Here is a 20,640-nt window from a genome sequence, read left to right as displayed (position 1 = left end):
TCCTTTGGCAAAAAATCTTATTCTATTGATAGATGCAGGGCTATCCTGGACAAATGTTCAGGTGTCTGAGGGAAGAGATAATCCTGGCTAAGAACACAGTTGCAACTAAAATTCTGTCTGGTATACCTCACTTGACTTTGATGACAAAAGTGTAAGAATTAAAGGAAGACAGCATCTTTCAGTTTGTACTCATTCCCTCAGTAATGTTCTCAGAATTTCTCAGTGGTTGTTACTTCACCAACAGATGTGCTCATGAAGCAAAAGCAGAGATATTGACTGAGTAATTCCAAGCAGACCTGTACAGGGAATAATATGGAAATAATATGGGAATAGGAGGCACCAAGTTTGAGGATTTCCCTCAACACTACTATCACTGGACCAAATGGGCATCTTCATAGTGTCCTGGCCCTAATGTAAGAATTTAAAAAGAGTTGCACATTCAGGTACAATATCATATATATTATTGGCCTTAGACAATGAACAGGAAATTTTGTTTCCTTTCACATTTCATGGTTGAACAAAAGAGGAACTGAGAGAGAACTGGATTCTCATGGCCCTGTGGCCTGAAGCTGTCTCTGTGCAGGGCTGAAGAAGAAACTTCTGAGTGAATAGGAACATGTGACTCAAGACACATTTTGCACCCACTTCCCCAAGAACTTGGAGCACTGTGTAAATTGCTGATGCTTGTATATGAGCAGCAATAATAATCAGCCTCATCCTCATCCTGAAGGCTAGAAATAGTCAGAGAGGCTCAATTGCCAGACTGGGAGCCAGAGAAGCGATTGAGTACACTGGAGGGACGATTAGTGGCTCCATAAATCAGGATTTTGCGAGATGCTCCTGGGAGATTTCGATACCAGGAGGCATTATTATAAATCTCAATATCATTGCTGGTTCCAGTGCAGGAGATGGTGACTGACTGTCCTACAGACCCAGAGGCTGATGGAGGTTGAGTCAGAGCAGACTGGGACCAGGAAACTGAAAAGATAGAAAAACACACTCTGTTTTTTCATTGTTGGTGAACCAGAGCTGGGGAAGATACATTATCCCAGATGTTCCTGTGTCCCTTCCCTGGGGAATAACCTGTGCCCTGAGTGAGGAGGGTTAGGACAAGCAGAGCCCAGGCCATGGTGGCGATGCCCAAAGTGTCTGCCTCCTGAGCCCCAACACTGGGCCTGGCTGCACAGACCTCTCTTATCGCCTCCCATGACTCAGAGGGGGGAGGGGCTTCCATGCAAATCTGTTTCTAGCACCTTCCTCTCCTCCCCCAACACTTAAATGCCTTGGATTCTGGATACCTCTGCCTTACTGGTCAAAAAGCTTAGCTGAGGAGATTAAAATTGTTTGATTGCATTTTCTCAATCAGGATAGACTGAGCTTGTGACAGTGCTGAGGAATTAGAGCCCCTTTGGGATGTCCCTAACCTTCCAATGGTGGAGTTCTGTGAATGTCACATAAAGATTCCCAGGACTTCTGTGTGCTGTGTCAGATATCCTGAGAACATAGTATCAGGATGGTGGATAGGTCCACTCTCTCCCCTTCTCAGGAATAGATATGGCTGGGAGAACCAAACATGCTCCTCAATCTGCTGAACTTCTCCTGGCCCTTTCAGTTAGGATGTATGTTCAGATATTGCTGAGTCCTCTGCCTTGGGATAAAAATTGGGGCTGGATTTGATAATGAGACCTTTTGTTATTGATAGGTCTTCTGGAAAAGAATGTGTTTAGGATTGGAACCCTACTTCTTTAGAGATAATGAGGGGAAGCACCTGTTTGAACCACATTACTATTCATGGTAAACTACAGCATCTGCTCTTTCCACTCCAGATTCTCACTGCTCCCTGGTGGATTCACATGGAGGGTATAAAACTCCTGGAAAGGAAGGGGAAAGGAACTGGATAATCTGCTGTGCTTCCTCTCCTCAGTCCTGTCCCATCTCCCAATCTCTGGCTACTTACTGGACCCCAGTGCCTTCTAGTATACCCCAGGTACCTCTTCCTTTTTTTTCATTGTTTTATTGGTGCATTATAGTTGTACATAACGATGGGATTTGTTCTTATATATTTGCACATGCACAAATATAACAATATAACTAGGTCATTATCATTCCCCAACATTTCCTACCTTCCTCCTCTCCTCCCACCTCTTGTCCTTTTCCTCTACTGATCCACCTTTGCTTTCCATTACATCCCCTCAGCCCATCACCCTAACTTGTTTCCCTTATTTCCTCTCTAGCTTCTTTGTTTTAGAGAAAACATATAACTTTGACCTTATAAATTTGGTTTATTTCACTTTACAGGACAGTCTCTACTTCCATCGACTTTTCTAGAATGGACATATTTTCATTTTATATGGCTGAATAAAGTTCTATTTTGTATATATAGCACATTTGCTTCATTCATGCACCTGTTGTTTGACACCACGGCTGGTTCCTTAGTTTGGCTGTTGTAAATTGTGCTGCTGTAAACATGGGTATACATGTATCACTATAATATGGTGAATTTAATTCCTTAAGATAAATAAGGTGGAGTGGAATAGTGGGATATTATGATGGTTCCATGCCTAGTCTTTTGAGGAACTAGCATAATGATTTCTATTCTAGTTGTACTTATTTACCATCCCATTAACAAAGTAAAATGTACTTTTTCTCCACATCCTCTCCAGCATTTATTATTTGTATTCTCGAAGATTACCATTCTGATCTATGTAAGATGAAATTTCAGGGTAGTTTTGATTTTTATTTCCCTAATAAGTAATATTTTTTCATAGATTTGTTGACCATTTCATTTTTTGAGAAGTATCTGTTTGTTTCATTGCCCATTTATCCATTGAGTTATCTGATTTTTTGGTGTTAAAGGTTTTGAGTTCTTTATGTAGTCTAGATATTAATCCTCTCTCAGAATAGTAGTGAGCAAAACTTTCTCCCATTCTGTAGGTTTTTTCTTCACATTCTGATTGTTTCCCTTATTGTATAGAAGATTTTAAAGTGGATGTCATCCCATTTATTAACTCTTGACATTATTTCCTGAGCTTTAGGGGTACTATTAACAAACTCATTGCCTGTGACTAATAGCTGGAGTGTTGATCTTATGTTTTCTTCTAGCATTTGCACAGTTTCTGCTCTAATACATAGATCTTTATTCATTTGACTTGATTTGTATGCAGGGTGATTCTAGCTTCAATCTTCAACATATGGATAACCAGTTTTCTCAGCATCATTTGTTGAAAAGGCTGTCTTTTCCCCAATGACCACATGACCAGATGACTACAGATGTCCACACACCTACAGTCAGTGTCCATGTCTTCTTTCTTGTACCATTGGTCTATGTGTCTGTTTTATGCCAGTACCATGCAGATTTTGTTACTATAACAATGTAATATAATTTGAAGTAAGATGTTGTGGTGCCTGCCTACAGCATTGGTGTTGAGAGCCACAGCTGAAACGGGCCCCAGCAAACTTCCAGCTGATGATTGGTGCACAGCGGCCCCAGCAAACTTCTAGCTGCCAACTGATTGGCTCCTCTGTGGTGATGCTCATTGGGCTGTTTCCCTGCCCTTTCAGACCACAGAGCTGCTCATTGGGGGACTTTTTTGGCTCTGCCCACACTACCCAGCCAATCAGCCTCAAGAGCAGGAGGAGTGGAGGAGGTTGAGAGGCTTGTGGGTAGCCAGTGGTGGCAGTTGGTCTCTGAAGGTTTTTCCTGAGGAGCTGTGTGGTTTGGTGTGTGTGTTCTAAAAATAAAGTTCGTTTCTTTTGACAAGTGGCTCCTGAATTGTGCCCAGCCAGATGGCGGCATTTGGTGGGCCACACAGAGAACGACTGAGGGTAAGTGATAAGGTAAACTGCTCGCCCCTGAGGGCAGGGCAAGAGGATGTGTAGCCATTTTAAGATTATTCTTTTGTTTTATTTCACTTTTGTTTTAAGTTGTCTGTTTCTGGATATGTGTAAGATGGAAGAAAAACCGCTCACATCTGAGGAACAAATAGGGAGAAAGGATGGATGGACATTTCAGGAGGCTATTATAATGATTTTTTTTGTTCCAATTTTGTTTCACTCTGTTTCAGTTTTGTTAAGCATTATCTTGTTGGGTTGTATTATAGTAGAAATATGGGATCAGAAATTAGTAAAAAACAAACCGAAAGAGTGTTAAGTAAATTGTTAGAGGAAGGAGACATCCCAGTAAAATCAAGAGCAGTCAGGGCATACGTTGATTGTATGATACAATACAAAAATGTAGCTCATGGCTTTTTTAAGGAGGAGTTGTTAAATATATCACAATGGAAACATCATGGTGAAGATTTAAAAAGAATAGAACAGAAAAGCCCAGGAACTCTGCCAGTTGGCACATTGAAATTGTGGGCATTGGTATCTTGTTAGCTTAGTCCAAAGCCTTCAGTTCACACAAAGGTAGAGGCAGGAGAAGACATATTGATTCAAGTAAAAGAGAAGGTCTCTCAAGTTAGTCAGAAAGAGAAAAAGATTCAAGTAAAAGAGAAGGTCTTTTGAGCTATTCAGATAGAGGAAGAAAGCTTAGAGCAGAAAAAGCCATCAGGGGAAAAGTTACAACAGGAGACTGCTACTAACACCTTTCTATCACCAGAGGGCATAAGCGTCCAACCAACAGTGCCACCTCTACAGGAGAATGCTACTAACACCTTTCTATCACCAAAGGGCATAAGTGTTCAACCAACAGTGCCACCTCCATATGCTGGGAGGCCCCCAACCCCTGCAGTTGATAGTTGGGATCCTGAGACAGGATCTCAAATATTAACATGCCCTGTATTTGAGGCAGGAGGGCAGCAAATTCACAATGCTTTAAATTTCAAAACAGTGAAGCAGCTAAAAGAGGCTGTAACAACCTATGGTCCTCAAGCACCCTTCACTGTAAGCTTGGTCAAATCCATTAACAACTTGAACATGACGCCAGCAGATTGGGCTAATATGTGTAAAGCTGTGCTAAATGGAGGACAATACCTGTTATGGAAGGTTGCCAATGAGGAATTTTGCAAGGAGTTGGCTAGGCAAAATGCAGCAGCTGGTTATCCTCAGAGAAATCTAGATATGTTGTTAGGAAAGGGACCTTATGAGGATCAGCAGCAACAAATTGCATATGATCCTAGCGTATACGCACAAATTGCTGAAGAGGCGGTTAGGGCATGGAAGAATTTACAAGGACATGGAGGTTTACAGGGTCAATTATCTAAAGTAATACAAGGAGCTAATGAATCTTATGCTGAATTTGTAGATAGGCTTATTCAAAGAGCTACCAGAAATTTTGGGAATACAGAACAAGCAATGCCATTAATAAAACAACTGGCTTATGAGCAAGAGAATCGTTGGTGCAGAGAAGTCATTAGACCATGGAAACATGAAGATTTAAACACATATATTAAATTATTTAGGGACATTAATGAACAAGAACAAGTCATGGCAGCTGCAGTAAAACAGGCTTTAGATGCCAGATACATTAATGAACAAGGGCAAGTCGTGGCAGCTGCAGTAAAACAGGCTTTAGATGCCAGGCCAAGAACATGCTACAATTGTGAAGAGGACATTTTAAAAGGAATTGCCCCATAGGAGGAGGGTTTAACAAAACTAGGTATCAAAGGAGTAGAATACCGGGTATTTGCCCACGATGCCATAGAGGGAGACATTGGGATAATGAATGCCATTCTCAAACCACCATAGAGGGTACTCCATTATCAAAAAAATGAACAAGGACCAGGTGTTTATCCACGATATTGTGGAGAAAGGCATGGGCTCCATTGCCAAAAAATGGACAGGAGGGCCCAATGCTCCGGGGCCCAAGACCACAAATATTTGTAGCACTGGAGGAAACCAGCAACCCCATCAGGGTAGTGCCCAGGACACATTGTCCATTAGATCCCTCATCAGACATACCAGAGGGAGTGCAGGGTTGGACATCTGCACCTCCACCAGATCAGTACTAACTCCAGAGATGGGAGTTCAAATCATTCCCACAGGGGTAAAAGGACCTCTTCCCAAAGGAACAGTAGGCTTACTATTGGGACACAGCTCTTCTACTCTAAAAGGACTTATGATAAGTACTGGGGTAATTGATCCCGATTATGAAGGTGAAATAAAAATTATAGCCAGTTCTCCAAAGGTATATCAGTAATTTCACCAGGAGATAGAATAGCAAAGTTACTATTAATACCCAGCCTACATGATAAATTTTCCAGTCATACTGTAGAAAGAGGTTCCAAGGGATTAGGCTCCACAGGTGTAGATTGGGCTATGCTTTCTTTAAATTTAGATTCTCGCCCCATGCTAAAACTAAATATTCAAGGACATGAATTTAATGGGCTACTGGATACAGGTGCAGACCTTAGCATCATCTCTCATCAAGAATGGCCAAAACATTGGCCATTACAACAAGCCACTCAAACACTTCGAGGCCTAGGAGTGGTGACTAATCCCCATAGAAGTGCAATGGTATTAGATTGGAAGGATGTTGAAGGATGTGAAGGAACTATACAGCCATATGTATTGGATCATGTTCCCTTAAATTTATGGGGACGAGATGACCTAGATCAATTAGGTTTGACATTAACAAATAAAATCAACCAAAATACACCCACATTATGACTAGACAAGGTTTTAGGAAAGGAAAAAGATTAGAAAAACAAGAACAAGGTATAGCAGCACCAATACAAATAGATCAAGGAACGGACAGACATGGGTTGGATTTTCAGGAAGGGCCACTGAGATAATAAAAATTACTTGGAAATCAGACAGACCAGTATGGGTTCCTCAGTGGCCCCTGAATAAAGAAAAGATACAAGCAGCCCATGACCTGGTCAAACAACAATTAGTGGAAGGACATATAAAACCTTCTGTATCTCCCTATAATACTCCCATTTTTGTCATCAAAAAGAAATATGGTAAATGGAGATTATTGAAAGATTTAAGAACCATTAATAATGAGATGGTTATTATGGGACCTGCTCAATCGGGGATTCCTCAATTGTCTGCTTTGCCAAAAACCTGGTATGTTTTAGTTATAGATATTAAAGATTGTTTTTTTTTTGTTTTTTTTCAATTCCAATTCATCCTGAGGATAGTCCACGTTTTGCATTTACTATCCCTGCACTGAATCATGAAGGTCCTGATCAGAGATATGAATGGAAAGTACTCCCTAAAGGGATGGCTAACAGCCCAACTATGTGTCAAATTTATGTTAACAAAGGAATCCAGCCACTTAGAAATCAAAATCCTGAACTACAAATATTTCTCTATATGGATGATGTATTCTTAGCACACAAAGATAAAAACACATTGCTAGAATGTTTTGCCACACTTACAAACTTATTAAAAAAATTTAATCTAGAGATATCAATATATAAAGTACAATTAAATTTTCCAATTAATTATTTAGGAGTTCTATTATCCTCAACCATGGTCCATCCACCAAAAATTCAAATACGAGTAGATCAACTCAAATCACTTAATGACTTTCAAAAGTTATTAGGAGACATAAATTGGATAAGACCTTATCTAGGTATAACAACAGGAGAGTTGGGACCTTTATTTGATATCCTAAAAGGTCCATCAGATCCAAATTCACCCCGAATGTTAACGCCTGAAGCAAGAAAGACATTAAAAATCATTAAAACATATATGAAAAATATGCATTTGGATAGAATTGATATGTTTGCCTTTATTATTTATTGTACTACCAACAAAAAATATTCCTACAGGAGTATTTTGGCAAGAAGGTCCATTATTATGGATATATTTATCTTATTCTCCTAACACTATTCTTACTAGGTATCCTGAGGCTGTAGGACAATTAATAGTCAAAGGAATAAAAGCAGCAAAGGGAATGTTTGGAATTTCTCCAAATAAAATTATTACTCCATATACTATGAATCAAATTGATGAGTTAGCTAATGGGTTAAATACTTAGGCAATAATCATGTGCAAATCTAATGTTTCATTTGATAACCACTTACTATCTAATCCTTTATTGTCTTTTTGGTCATTGCATCCTGTAATTTTTCCAAAAATGAAAAGAAAAACACCTATCATGAATGCTCCAAATATATTCACTGATGGGTCAAATAATGGTACAGCAGCAATAGTTACACCTGATCAAACTTTTACATTTTTAGTACCCAAACAATCAGCTCAAAAGGTAGAGCTTAATGCAGTATTACAAGCTTCTGTAATGTTTAAAGATTCTGTATTTAATTTATTTTCCGATAGTCAGTATATAGTTAATGCTATAGTATCCCTGAAGATGCTGGTAGGATTTCCCCTTCCTCTACTGTTTTCTCTTTGATTTCCACTATACAAAGTCTAATCTGGGACAGAAAAGATCCATTCTTTATAGGACATATCAGGGCACATACAGGATTGCCTGGAGCCCTTAGTTTGGGCAATGATTTAGAAGATAAAACTACACATGACATACATATTTTCTCTACACTAGAAGAAGCTATAAATTTTCATAAAAAGTTCCATGTCAATGCTAATACTTTACAAAAGCATTTTAAAATAACTAAGGAACAAGCTAGACAAATAAAAAAACAATGTTAAAATTGTGTGACCTTTTTACCACAAGTTAATCTTGGAGTCAATCCTAGAGGACTGATACCTAACCATATTTGGCAGATGGATGTCACACACTTGCCAGAATTTGGAAAATTAAAATATTTGCATGTTACAGTTAATACTTCTGGATTTTTGATGGGCCCCCTTCATGCCGGTGAAAAAACTAAAGATATTATAGCTCATTGCTTACAAAATTTTGCCACTGTGGGCGTTCCAAAACAGTTAACAACAGATAATGGCCCTGGTTATACTTCTACCTCTTTTAAACAATTTTGCTCATCAATTGGCATTACTCATATAACAGGAATCCCATACAATCCACAGGGACAAGTCATAGTTGAAAGAGCTCATCAAACTATTAAAATATACTTATTAAAGCAAAAATAAAGAATTGGGAAGGGGTATATATTCCACAAAGACAAACTAAAATATTCCTTTTTACTCTAAACTTTTTAAATTTGGATTCATCAGGAAATATGCGGAAAGGCATATGTGTCCAAAAAATGTGCATAAGCCCAAGGTACTTTGGAAGGATATTCTAACAGGACAATGGAAATATCCTGACCCAGTAATTGTCTGGAGTCGGGGGTCTGTTTGTGTGTTTCCACAGGGAGAACAGCAGCTGATTTGGATTCCAGAAAGATTAACTAAAGCGATTTCTACAGACCAAAAATAAGATGATTTGGCTTAAATCCATAACAGCTGATATCCAGAACTCCAGTTTGGCTACCCTTACATCTGCGACAGAACCAGGATGCTTTTTTCAATATCTATTTTATTATTTCCCTTTCCCATATTATGAAGTTCTATTTTGTTTTTTGAGCTCATACAGACCTAGGTTAATGTTTTGCTGATCAGTTCTATTTTTTGACTATAGAGTTTTTAAACATTGCAATGGAGATTTCACCTGTAAAAAGTTATAAGGCCTTTACTATTATGTTATGTGTTGTATGTATTATATTATGTGTGCACACTTGTGTTTTGTGTTATATGTTTGAATGTACATATGTCCATATATCATATATGATGAGTGCTCATGAAAATATGGATCCAATTTTTTATTCACGTGATTTAAGTGGTTTAATTTAAATTGGGTAAACAGTTGTTGAGGATTGTTTTAATATATGAAAAAAAGGAGGTTAACAGATCTGTTTGTTTACTTTCACCTTTCCTTTTCATTATATTTATTAATTCTGTTCAAGATAAGGTACATTGTTAAGAAAATTGTTTTCTTTTAGTGCCTTCTGGAATGTTATATAATTTTTTCTTTAGCCATTATTGCCAGAATTCCTATCTTCATCCCAGTGCCGGTGAAGACAAAGATAAAACCAATCTACAGTTTCTGCAATAGCCATCACTGAACTGCTTGCAGAACTTGCATGGACTATGTATCACTTGTATGCATTGTGAACTCACTTGTATGTATTGTGAACTATCTGTTGGTGCAGCGACTTGTGGTAGTGTTGGGGTGTTTATGCTGATGGTGACATTGGTGGTACAATTTTTCCCAAAGGAGCCATCACTGAACTGCTTGCAGATCTTGCCTGGACTATGAATCACTTGTATGCATTGTGAACTCACCTGTATGCATTGTGAACTATCTGTTGGTGCAGCGACTTGTGGTAATGTTGTGGTATTTTTGCTGATGATGTCATCAGTGGTACAATTTTTTCAAAAATAGCCATCAATTGGCTTTGTGTATCTTCCTCCCTTCTGCTTGTCATGGTCATTCAGCTAAAATTTGGGGGCCAACAGAGGTGAGGCAAAGAACCTCACCCCCCACTGGTACAAAGACCTATCCACAGGTGTAGCTGTATACTGGACCAGTAGTCAGTGACAGGTAAGATCCAATTGCAATGGTATCAACCTAAGACAGGAGGCTGACGCCTTGAGGTCAGCTCATCCGATAATGGGTAAGGACCATATGTACTATTGGACAACCTAAGGCAGGCACGGTCCCTAAGCCACATGCTTGTTGTTTAAACAGAGAGGGGGAGATGTTGAGAGCCACAGCTGAAAGGGGCCCCAGCAAACTTCCACCTGCCAGCAAACTTCCAGCTACCAGAAAACTTCCAGCTGCCAACTGATTGGCTCCTCTGCGGTGATGCTCATTGGGCTGTTTCCCCACCCTTTCAGACCACAGAGCTGCTCATTGGGGGACTTTTTTTGGCTCTGCCCACTCGAACCAGTGAATCAGCCTCAAGAGCAGGAGGAGTGGGGGAGGTTGAGAGGCTTGTGGGTAGCCGGTGGTGGCAGTTGGTCTCTGAAGGTTTTTCCTGAGGAGCTGTGTGGTTTGGTGTGTGTGTTCTAAAAATAAAGTTCGTTTCTTTTGACATGTGGCTCCTGAACTGTGCTCAGCCAGACTGCGGCACATTGGTTTTGTGGCTTAGAACAGCTTTGGCTACTCTGGGTCTTCTTTCAAATGAATTTTAGAATCATTTTTTTCTAGTTCTGTGAATAATGTAATTGGAATTTTGCTGGGGATTACTTTGAACCTGTATATTGCTTTTGGTAGTGTAGGTGACTTTTCCTTTGTCCTCTGACTTCCTTCAGGATGTAATGTGTCTTCTTCCACACCAGGTGCCCACATCCACACTCTCAGGATTCTTTGCTTGCCTCAGGACTGCCTTTCTCAAGTGAGTGTTCCTGCACCATATCTGGACTCAGGTCTTTGAAAATGTAATTGTTGAAATCATTACATTTTTATCTGATGTAAAACTGAATGAGACAAAAGTGGATCAGAAGATGATCAACCTTTCAAATAAGTTCAAAGAAATAACTTGTGTGACAATGAGTATGCTGAGTGATGTTTGGGAATGGCTCTGGGGAGACAGAATGTGAATTCCTATGTTTGGGAGAAGAAACTCGGGTCCAGATTGCTGTAAAGGACCCTCCCGCAGACTTCACATCAGGGTGTGTTTGTCACACAGGTCACAAGACCCATTTTCCTCAAAGTCTGTGCTTTAGGAAACCACCTCAACTCACATATGTGCATCTTCCTAAGGTAAGATCACCTCTTCCTTCCTCCTTCTAGAGGAAGATGCTTAATCTAGCAGTTTTTTTCAAGATAGAGTTGGGTTTGGGTTACACAGTGATCAAGACTGACTGCTCTTTGACAGAATGGAAAGAAAAATGTTCCTTCATAGCCTGCCATGGTGGCACATTCCTATAATTCCAGCTGCTTGGAGGCTGAGGCAGGAGGATCTTGAGTATAAAACCACCATCAGTAACTTAGCAAGGCCCTAAGCAACTCAGCAAGATCCTGTGTGTAAATAAAATATTTTTTTTTAAAAAATGGCTGGAATGTGACTCAGCTATTAAGTGAGGCTGGGTTAAGTCACTTGTACAAATAAAATATATCTTTAGACATTTTATAGAGCACAAACATTATGAACAATTACTTTAATGTCATTGTTCACACTACATCCACATGACAAACGTGTTCATTAGCATAAAGAGAGGTGATTGATGGCCAGTTCAAAGGTGGAATGACTTGAAAGATGGCCTCTCAGCATGGGTAGAAGGAATGTGTGTTTGGAGCAAAAGATGGTTTGGGAACTGAGACTAGGGATTGTGTATGTATTTCTGACATTATAAGATATGCTATTTGAGGAGTTAATTTAAATTATAGTGTCTGTCATTTTAGATATTAATAAAATAGTAGTGTGTTGTTGACCTTCTCAGAAACCTTTAGATGAACTCCTGAAACCAGCATCCTGGGTCATTTTTGCCTGAGATCATTGTGTAAAGTTTCCTGGGAACATTCCAGGTGCCCTGGCTCTTCCTGAAAGAAGTAACTTCTGATTTTTATGCCTGTTTTATTGTACCATATCATATTGTCACTGTGAACATATTCAGGGTACCCATGCTGAAGGAGCCACTGTTTCACTTCAAGCGGTTGTGGATTTTTTTCACCCCATAATCCATGACATAGAAATAATAAGCATGAGTTCCTATAAAGGACCCCAAATGACCATGGCATAAATCATGATTAATAACTAATGGAGCTAGACAAATCAATCAAAATACATAGGAATAAATTCCCAGAAAAGTCAATATGTTGTTTCCTTGTACAATAGCAATGACATAAAGGACAAAATATCCACATGAGATGCAATGGAAAATGAGTGGTCTCTAAACCTGAAAATCTAAAGACCACTTATTATCATTGCTCTGATATGCCAAGTTCCTATGGCATTCAATAGTAAAGTCCTGTGAATATTTTGATGTTTAATATTTTTCAAATTACCTCTATTATTAGTGACTTTTTTATTGTCTCTTCAAAATATTTATGGAGAAAGTTCGTGAACCTGTACTATGTAATATTCAGGTAAGATAAATTAGATCTACTGTTCTATAGTACTTTAGGGTAAATTTTCATCAGGATTATGTACTATATTTTAAATATTTTTATCATTACATTATATCATTTGTAATAGTGGGGTTCACTTAGACATATTTTCTTCAATTTTAATCCATAGTATTTCTCCTTTCCCTCATATTCTCATTCTCCATTAAACTTTTTCTCTACTCTATTGGTGTTTATTCTATTCACTTATTACTTTTTTAAAATTGGTGCATTATAGTCATACATATAAGTGGCATTCATCATGATATATTCATCTGTGCACATAGTGCAATTAGGTCAATTGCACTCTGCAGATGCTTCCCTTCCTCACCCCTCATATTTTCCTTTCTATGCTCTTCTTCTACTCCCCTGTTCTCTTTTATACTTTCATGAAATCCCCCTGTTTTTATTCTTTGTTTCTATATAGCTACTTCTTATTAAATAAAATATTTGACTGTTGTCTTTCCCAGTATGGCTTGTTAAAATTAGCATCCTGTTCTCAAGTTCCATCAATTTACCAGCAATTATGTCATTCTTCTATATGGCTGAATAAATCTCCTTGATTTTTATATAGATATATAGATATCATATTGTCTTTATCCATGCATCTGTAAATGAGCACCTACGTTGATTTTGTGAATTGTCCTACTATAAACATTGGTATGCATGTTTTACTATATTTTGTTGATCTTACTTCTTTTGGAGAAACATCAAGACATGGGATAGCTGTGTCATATTATGATTCCATTTCTTATCTTTTAAGAAGTCTTCATACTGCTTTCTAAAGTCATTGTACTAATTTGCTGTCCCACTAAAAATATATACATGTAACTTACCCCTACATCCTCACCAACATTGATGACATGTATTCTTGATGATTCACATTCTAATTGGATCTAGATGAAACCTCAGTGTATTCTGATTTTATTTCCCTGCTTGCTATGGATGTTGAACATTTTTTTTCATATATTTATTGCCCATTTATACTACTTACTTTGAGAAAAATCTCTTTAGTTTGTTTGCACATCATAGTATTTTGGGGGGGATAATTTTTTAAATAGTTTATATATTTTAGAAATAAAACTCCTTTCAAAAGAGTACCTAGCAAAGATTTTCATCAATTCTGCAGGATTTTCTTCAAAGTGTTTAATTACTTACCTTGCTATGGAATAGAAGGGGTCACACAGAGACATATCCACGTAGATACAATCATCTGATCCTTTCCAGAGTTGCCCCAAACACACATTGCAGTAAAAGTGGTCTTCTTAAAAATGTTGCTAAAAATTGTATATTCATATGTAGAAGAATAAAACTACATCCCTGTCTCTCACCCTGCACATATTTTCTTCCAACTCAAAGTGAATCAAATATCCAGGAATTAGACCAGAAACACTGTATCTGCTAGAAGAAAACATAAAGTCAACATTTAATCATATTGGCACAGAAACATACTTCTTTAATAAGACTTTTAAAGGTTAAGAAATAAAACACAAACCAGCAAGTGGGATGATTTTAAGTGTACTATGTTTTTGAAAAATGCTAGTGGAAAGGATTTTTGAAGGTTTTCACCACATGGAAATGATGAGAATTCAAGAATATAATATCTAGATTATGGAACCAAGTTAGGTGTCCCTCAGTAGATGAATGGATGAAGACCATTCAATGGAATATTATGCAGCCTTAAAGAATGAAATTATAACATTTTCCAGTAAATGGATAGCATTGGAAAACATCATGCTAAAAAATAAGCCAATCCTAAACAACCCAAAGCCAAATATTTTCTGTAATATTCAGATACTAATTCACAATAAGGCAGGAGGTACTAAGGAAAAATACCATTACATTAGGTTAGGTGGAGGGAAGTGATGGGAAGGAGAGGAGGACATGTGGGGATAGTAAAGATAGTAGAATGAAACAGACATTATTATTGTATTCATATATGTGAGTACATGATCAATATGATTCTGCAGCATGTACACTCAGAGAAATGAAAAATTATATTCCATCTATGTATGATATATCAAAGTGCATAAATGGATTCTACTGTCATGTACAACCAATTAAAATAAAAAAAATAAATATAAAGCTTTAAGTTGAGAAATGAAGATTGAAATAAACTGTTTTTGCTAAAAGAAAAAAAGAATATAAATGTGCTTCTCCTGATTTGAAGATTTATTGATACATACACAACATAGACAGGTTTTGAAATCTTGCATGAGTTTGGTATCAAATATGTATCATTTTTATGTCTCAACTGAATGCAGAAGAAGTTATAGGAAATCTATTATATGTATATTACTGTTTGCATATATATATATATATATATATATGCAAACACATTTATTTGAATGTATATTGTATAATTATTTGAAAAACCACAGAAAATTTGCTCTTCTGATTTGAGTCTCTACATACATAAGACACAAATGCTAGGATACCTTCACAGTGTCATATTAGAAGGGCCACATTCTCTAAACCTGTTGCTGCTGCTATTCTTTGCAATGCTCTCTATTTAAAATAGTAAGTACATCATCATGAGGAACCTGTCATCTTTATTAAGGCAGAATCACTAGAGTGGACATTGAGAAGTGCCTAGCCTTTCTTCACATGCAGATATTGGGTAAAGTATTCATATTAGTGCAACTAGAATCAGGGAGCAAGTGTCAACTCAGATGCCTGAAAAGACAGGACAGTTTCCTCTCCACCTCCTGCTTGTTGTCACCAAAAGAATAAACACTAAGAGCAAGTGCAGCCTCAGATCAAGTTCACAAATACAAACCCAGACACTCAGAGCATTAGTTCAAGTTTTCAATCCCAGAGGTCCCTTCCCACTGCTGCTATGACTTTGTTGTTTAGGGGTAAAGTTTGTGTCTGTTCAAGCCTCAATGACTAAAGTTTTAAGGTGTAGATTATTAATGGGGTAGACGTTGGTAATGGGAAAAAAATACTGGAAAAATAATTTAAAAGCACATGAAGAGAAAACTTGGGTTCTCAGGTATGATGATCATCCTCACTGATTTGCCCAGGAAAGAGATTGCTGCCAGGCCATGGAACATTCAGTGTGAAAATGGAATTTCTGGAAACCTGGAAGAATTCATTGGTCATTGGGCTAGATATTCTGGGAACTGAATCTGATTTCATTTGGATATAAAAGTAAGTTTTGTATTATTAAATAACTATTGAATTTTAAATGAGAACATGTAGATCTGTACTGGGAAGATTTGGGTACCAGGAGACAAGATTATATCCCCCAAATTCACTTCTGCTTCTACCACAAGAGATGGTGACTGTCGGTCCTGAAGACTCAGGCTGAGGGAGTTTCAGTCAGAATAGACTGGGCCCAGGGTCCAGAAATAGTTTGGACAAATGTGTGTGTGTGTGTGTGTGTGTGTGTTTGTGTGTGTATGTGTGTATTTCCATCCTGAGTCTGCCCTTCTCATCTTGCTCTGTCCAATCTTAAGCAATGATCATTACCTTCATAGTCTCTGAAACTTACTCACTGAAGTGAGAACCATGAAGTCAACTACCTGTTTAAGGTATCTAAGGAAAATGCAGGGAAGCTAGGAAGGATAAAATGTGATCATGGGTGATTTCTATCCAAACAAGTACCATTTAAGCATTAACCATAAAATTATATTTTTTGAAAATTTATATATATATATATATATATATATATATATATATATATATATATATATATATATGAGTGTAGAGTCTGTTACTACCCATGTACACTTAGTTGAATCAGGTTAATGAACATATCCATTATTTCAGCTTATTTGTTTTCTTAAAGCAGCATTGTTAAGTAATAATTCACATATCAACAATTTAGCCATTTAACATAGCTGCTACAATGACTATTACTATGCTCACAGTTGTGCAGATATCACCACAATCAATTTTAGAGCATTTTCTTCATGCAAGAAGGAAACTCAATCCCAATTGCTTCCCTGCCTCTACTCTATGGATCATTCTCCAATTTACCCATAGTTATTTTTAAAATTAATTCCTTTAGATGTACACAATGGTGAGAGTCCCCGTGGAATAATTATATAAGTAGATTGGAATGTTAATTCAGAGTCACTCCAGTGTCTGATCCTTATCTCATCCCTCCTTCCTGTCCTTCATTTCCCTTTGTCTACTCCACTGAAATTTCATTGTTTTCAATTCCCCCACTTTATTGTGTATTAGCTTCTATCTGTCAGAGAAAAATTCAACATTTGGCTTTTGGGGACTAGCTTATTTCACTTAGCATGATAGTCTCCAATTCCATGCATTTACTGGCAAATGACATAAAGTCATTCTTATTTATGACTGAGTAGTACTCTATTGTGTATATGTACCACATTTTCTTTACCAATTTATCTGTTGAAAGACACCCAGGTTGGCTCTATAGCTTAGATATTGTGAATTGTGCTGCTATAAACACTGATGTGGCTATGTTATTATATTATGCTGATTTTAAATTCTTTGGATATACATACTCAGGGGTGAGCTAAAATGGGCCTACCATATTTTTAGAGGAATCTACATAGTGCTTTCCAGAGTAGTTGTAGCAATTTGCAGTCCCACAAGCAATGTGTGAGTGTACCTTTTTTCTCCACATCCTCACAACATTTATTATTAATTTTATTCTTGAACTACTATTCTGATTGAAGTGAGATGAAATCTCATTATAATTTTAATTAGAGTTTCTGTAATTGTAAAGAGTGGTAGGACACTTGTGAGAAGAAAATGTTAGAGGAACACTCCAATATGTTGGCTCGGGAACTCACTATCTTAACAAGATTTCTGAAGCACAAGAAGTAAAAGCAAAGATCAATAAGTGAGATTGCATCAATTTACAAAAAAAAATTCTTCAAAACAAAGGAAAAATTAAGAGCATGAAGGGGGAGCCTACAGTATGGGTAAAAATCTTTGCCACCTGCTCCTCAGATAGGAAATTAATTTCCAGTAAATAAAAAAACTACAAATTCTCAACATGAAAAAACAAACAATGCAATCAATAAATTGGCAAAAGAATATTTCTAAAAAAATGAATACAAATGACCAATAAATATATGAAAGGTGTTCAATAAATACATGAAGAAATATATAAAAATCTGGCATGGATTCAGCACAGCTAATCTCACCATCTTATGCATCCAAAACACTAATGTTTTTTTTAGAAAAAAGCATAATTCAATATCAGAAATATTAGTAGAGAACAGAGAAGGGAACAGGGCTTAGGAGGATGCAAGGGAGAGAGAAAATAATGGAGGAAATAATAAAAACAAATTTTATTTGCATGCTTTTATAGTTATGTCAAAATGAATTCTATTCTAATGTATAACTAAAAAGAGCCAGTAAAAAAATTTATTTTTATTGAAATACATCCAAGTGTATTCATTTAAGATTTGTCAGTGACTGCTTTCATGTCTCACCTCTAGAAATTTGGTGTTGTAACTGACAATATATAGCTTGCAAACTCAAAAACATTTACTACATGGTTGTCAGTGTACAAAATAAAGTGTTTCCCCACTGCCACCCCATCCATGATGATGAATAATACTAATAATATTTCTTCATGATGTGGCCTCCTGCCTCAGCCTCCCAAGTCACTGAGATTACAAGCATTCACCATGGCATCCAGATAAATGATACATTTTAACAGAGCCATGTGTGCTTTTCCCAATCACCTGCAGTGGAACCATCTTGTGTCTGAGACCCACAGCTGGTCTGTGTGGGTCAACATATCTCTTTCTACATACACCATCTCACTGTGGTCACAGTAATTTGTGCTTTCTCCAGTGAAAGGTCCCAGGACAGAAGATCTGAGAATGGCTTCTTCTATCACACTTCACTAAATGGAGAAAAGAGATTGTCAATGTTTCAATATATGGACCAGGCTCTGTATACAATCTCTAGAACTTGCAAATAGGTCTATGCAGGGCCTGAAATAAAATGACAGTGATTCAGATTTAAAATGCAACTAATTCCCCAGAAGTTTTTTGAGGCTATGGACAATGGGATACTTTTCCTAAATTCTCTTTGAATTGTTTCATCCTTGGTAAGTGGGAATGAAATTGACTTATAAGAGTTATTTTTATATCCTGCTACTTTGCTGAATTCCTTTATGAATTCTAGAAGTTTTCTGGTGGAGTTTTTGGGAATTTTAAGTATAGGATCATGTCATCAGCTAATAGGGATAGTTTGAGCTCCTCTTTTCCTAGTCGTATGCCTTTAATTTCTTTCTTTTGCATAATCACTTCGCATGCAATCTTAAGAAGATTTTTTCACACTATTTGCCAAAATATTTAGGGTTTAGTTGTTTGAAGCTTTTTGAGCTGTCTCCCACAAAATAATGAATAATTGTTTCATCTCAAACTACCACCAAGAAGAAGCACAAAGTTTACAGGACCACTCTGATTTCAGGAAGTAGGATACTTCAAATTTGGGGATTTCGCTCCAATTTATGTAAGAGAAAGTGAAAATTCCAAATGGATTAAAGCATTCCAATGTGAAGATGTACTAGGACAAAAAGTGGTGCCAATGGCCCAGCTGTATGAACAATTTTATCCCCTAGATCTGTAACAATAAGAAATTGGTAGTAGGGAAAAAAGCTGGTGTTTAGATCAAGACCCTTAGGAGAATCCCAGTTGTAGACCATGAGGTTTGAGAAACAGTCTTTATCACCTGCTGTAGAAAATTAGATACCATTTTGAAACAGCTCATGATACAAACCCAGGACTTGATAGGCACAGACAACATCAGGAATCACTTGAACTTGAGACCAGAACTGTGAGCTCCACCAGTCATGAGTGGTAAGCCAAGATTAGTAAGATTAGTCTCATGGGAAGTTTGTTGATGCCTCAAGTCTCTGCCTTTCCAGTACAAGAAACTCCCCCTGGATTCACACTTATATACTTTGGGTGGAGAAGTGGCTTCAGGTCGCAGGTGATTTTAAGGAGCCTGACACCTGAGATATCCAGTTCAGCAGCCTCTAATAATAACATATTCATTAATGAGGGGTTTTTATGCATTCAAGTCTACTAATCACATTAAAATTAAAAAGAGATGCATAATTATTTTAATAGTAAATATCACAAACTACATCAAAATAGTACCAATTTCACAAGAAACTGATAAAAATGTATTTATGTTGTATTTCACATTCTTTTTCTCATGTTATTTCTTTAAAATATAATATTATTATGCATTTACATCACATGTCAATTTGGACACAAATGTTTTCTCAGAAATATTTGATCTTTTTTTTTCATTTTATCATTTACATTTGTTAAAATAGGTTTAAGTAACCAACTTGAGTGAAGCATGTTTGATAATATTATAACCACTGAATTATTACATAAACAATATTTATCTTTTGGGATTTCCAGCCACATATATTAAGCTGGTTCATGTTTCCTAGAATTATTTTGACTTTGAAGAACAGAAATGTTAGTTTAAAATGTACACTGTTTGACCAAGTGGCTTAAAAATTCCATAATATAAATAATGTACTACTACAATATTTATAAAGCTGAATAATGTGATTTTGGGGGTGTATGAATCAAATCAATGTTTTGGGTGAAAAAGTTATAAACTCTTGCTATTATTCAAATTTATGTTCAAAAAACGCAATATTGATTTTTAGGGACTATATTTATCATCACTTTTTTACTGTAAAAAACACTTCTTATCAAACTCAGTATGCATTTGCAGCATCATTAAAC

The 20,640-nt window shown here is 37.0% G+C and overlaps 1 gene segment (V, D, J or C); it reads right to left on the bottom strand.

Annotated features, from left to right (window-relative positions):
- Positions 1-751: 751 nt before the first annotated feature.
- Positions 752-20,640, bottom strand: part of LOC124109000 (immunoglobulin lambda variable 3-25-like) — a 29,748-nt gene continuing 9,859 nt past the window's right edge. Inside the window, 1 exon segment of the V gene segment in view lies at positions 752-964. Within this exon segment, the coding sequence occupies positions 752-964 (213 nt within the window).

The sequence above is a fragment of the Marmota monax genome, unplaced genomic scaffold (genome assembly GCF_021218885.2).
Source record: "Marmota monax isolate L192 unplaced genomic scaffold, Marmota_monax_Labrador192_F-V1.1 WCK01_AAM20220418_F8-fsc00544, whole genome shotgun sequence".
Taxonomy (NCBI): domain Eukaryota; kingdom Metazoa; phylum Chordata; class Mammalia; order Rodentia; family Sciuridae; genus Marmota; species Marmota monax.
This window is presented reverse-complemented; position numbering and strand designations above follow the sequence as displayed.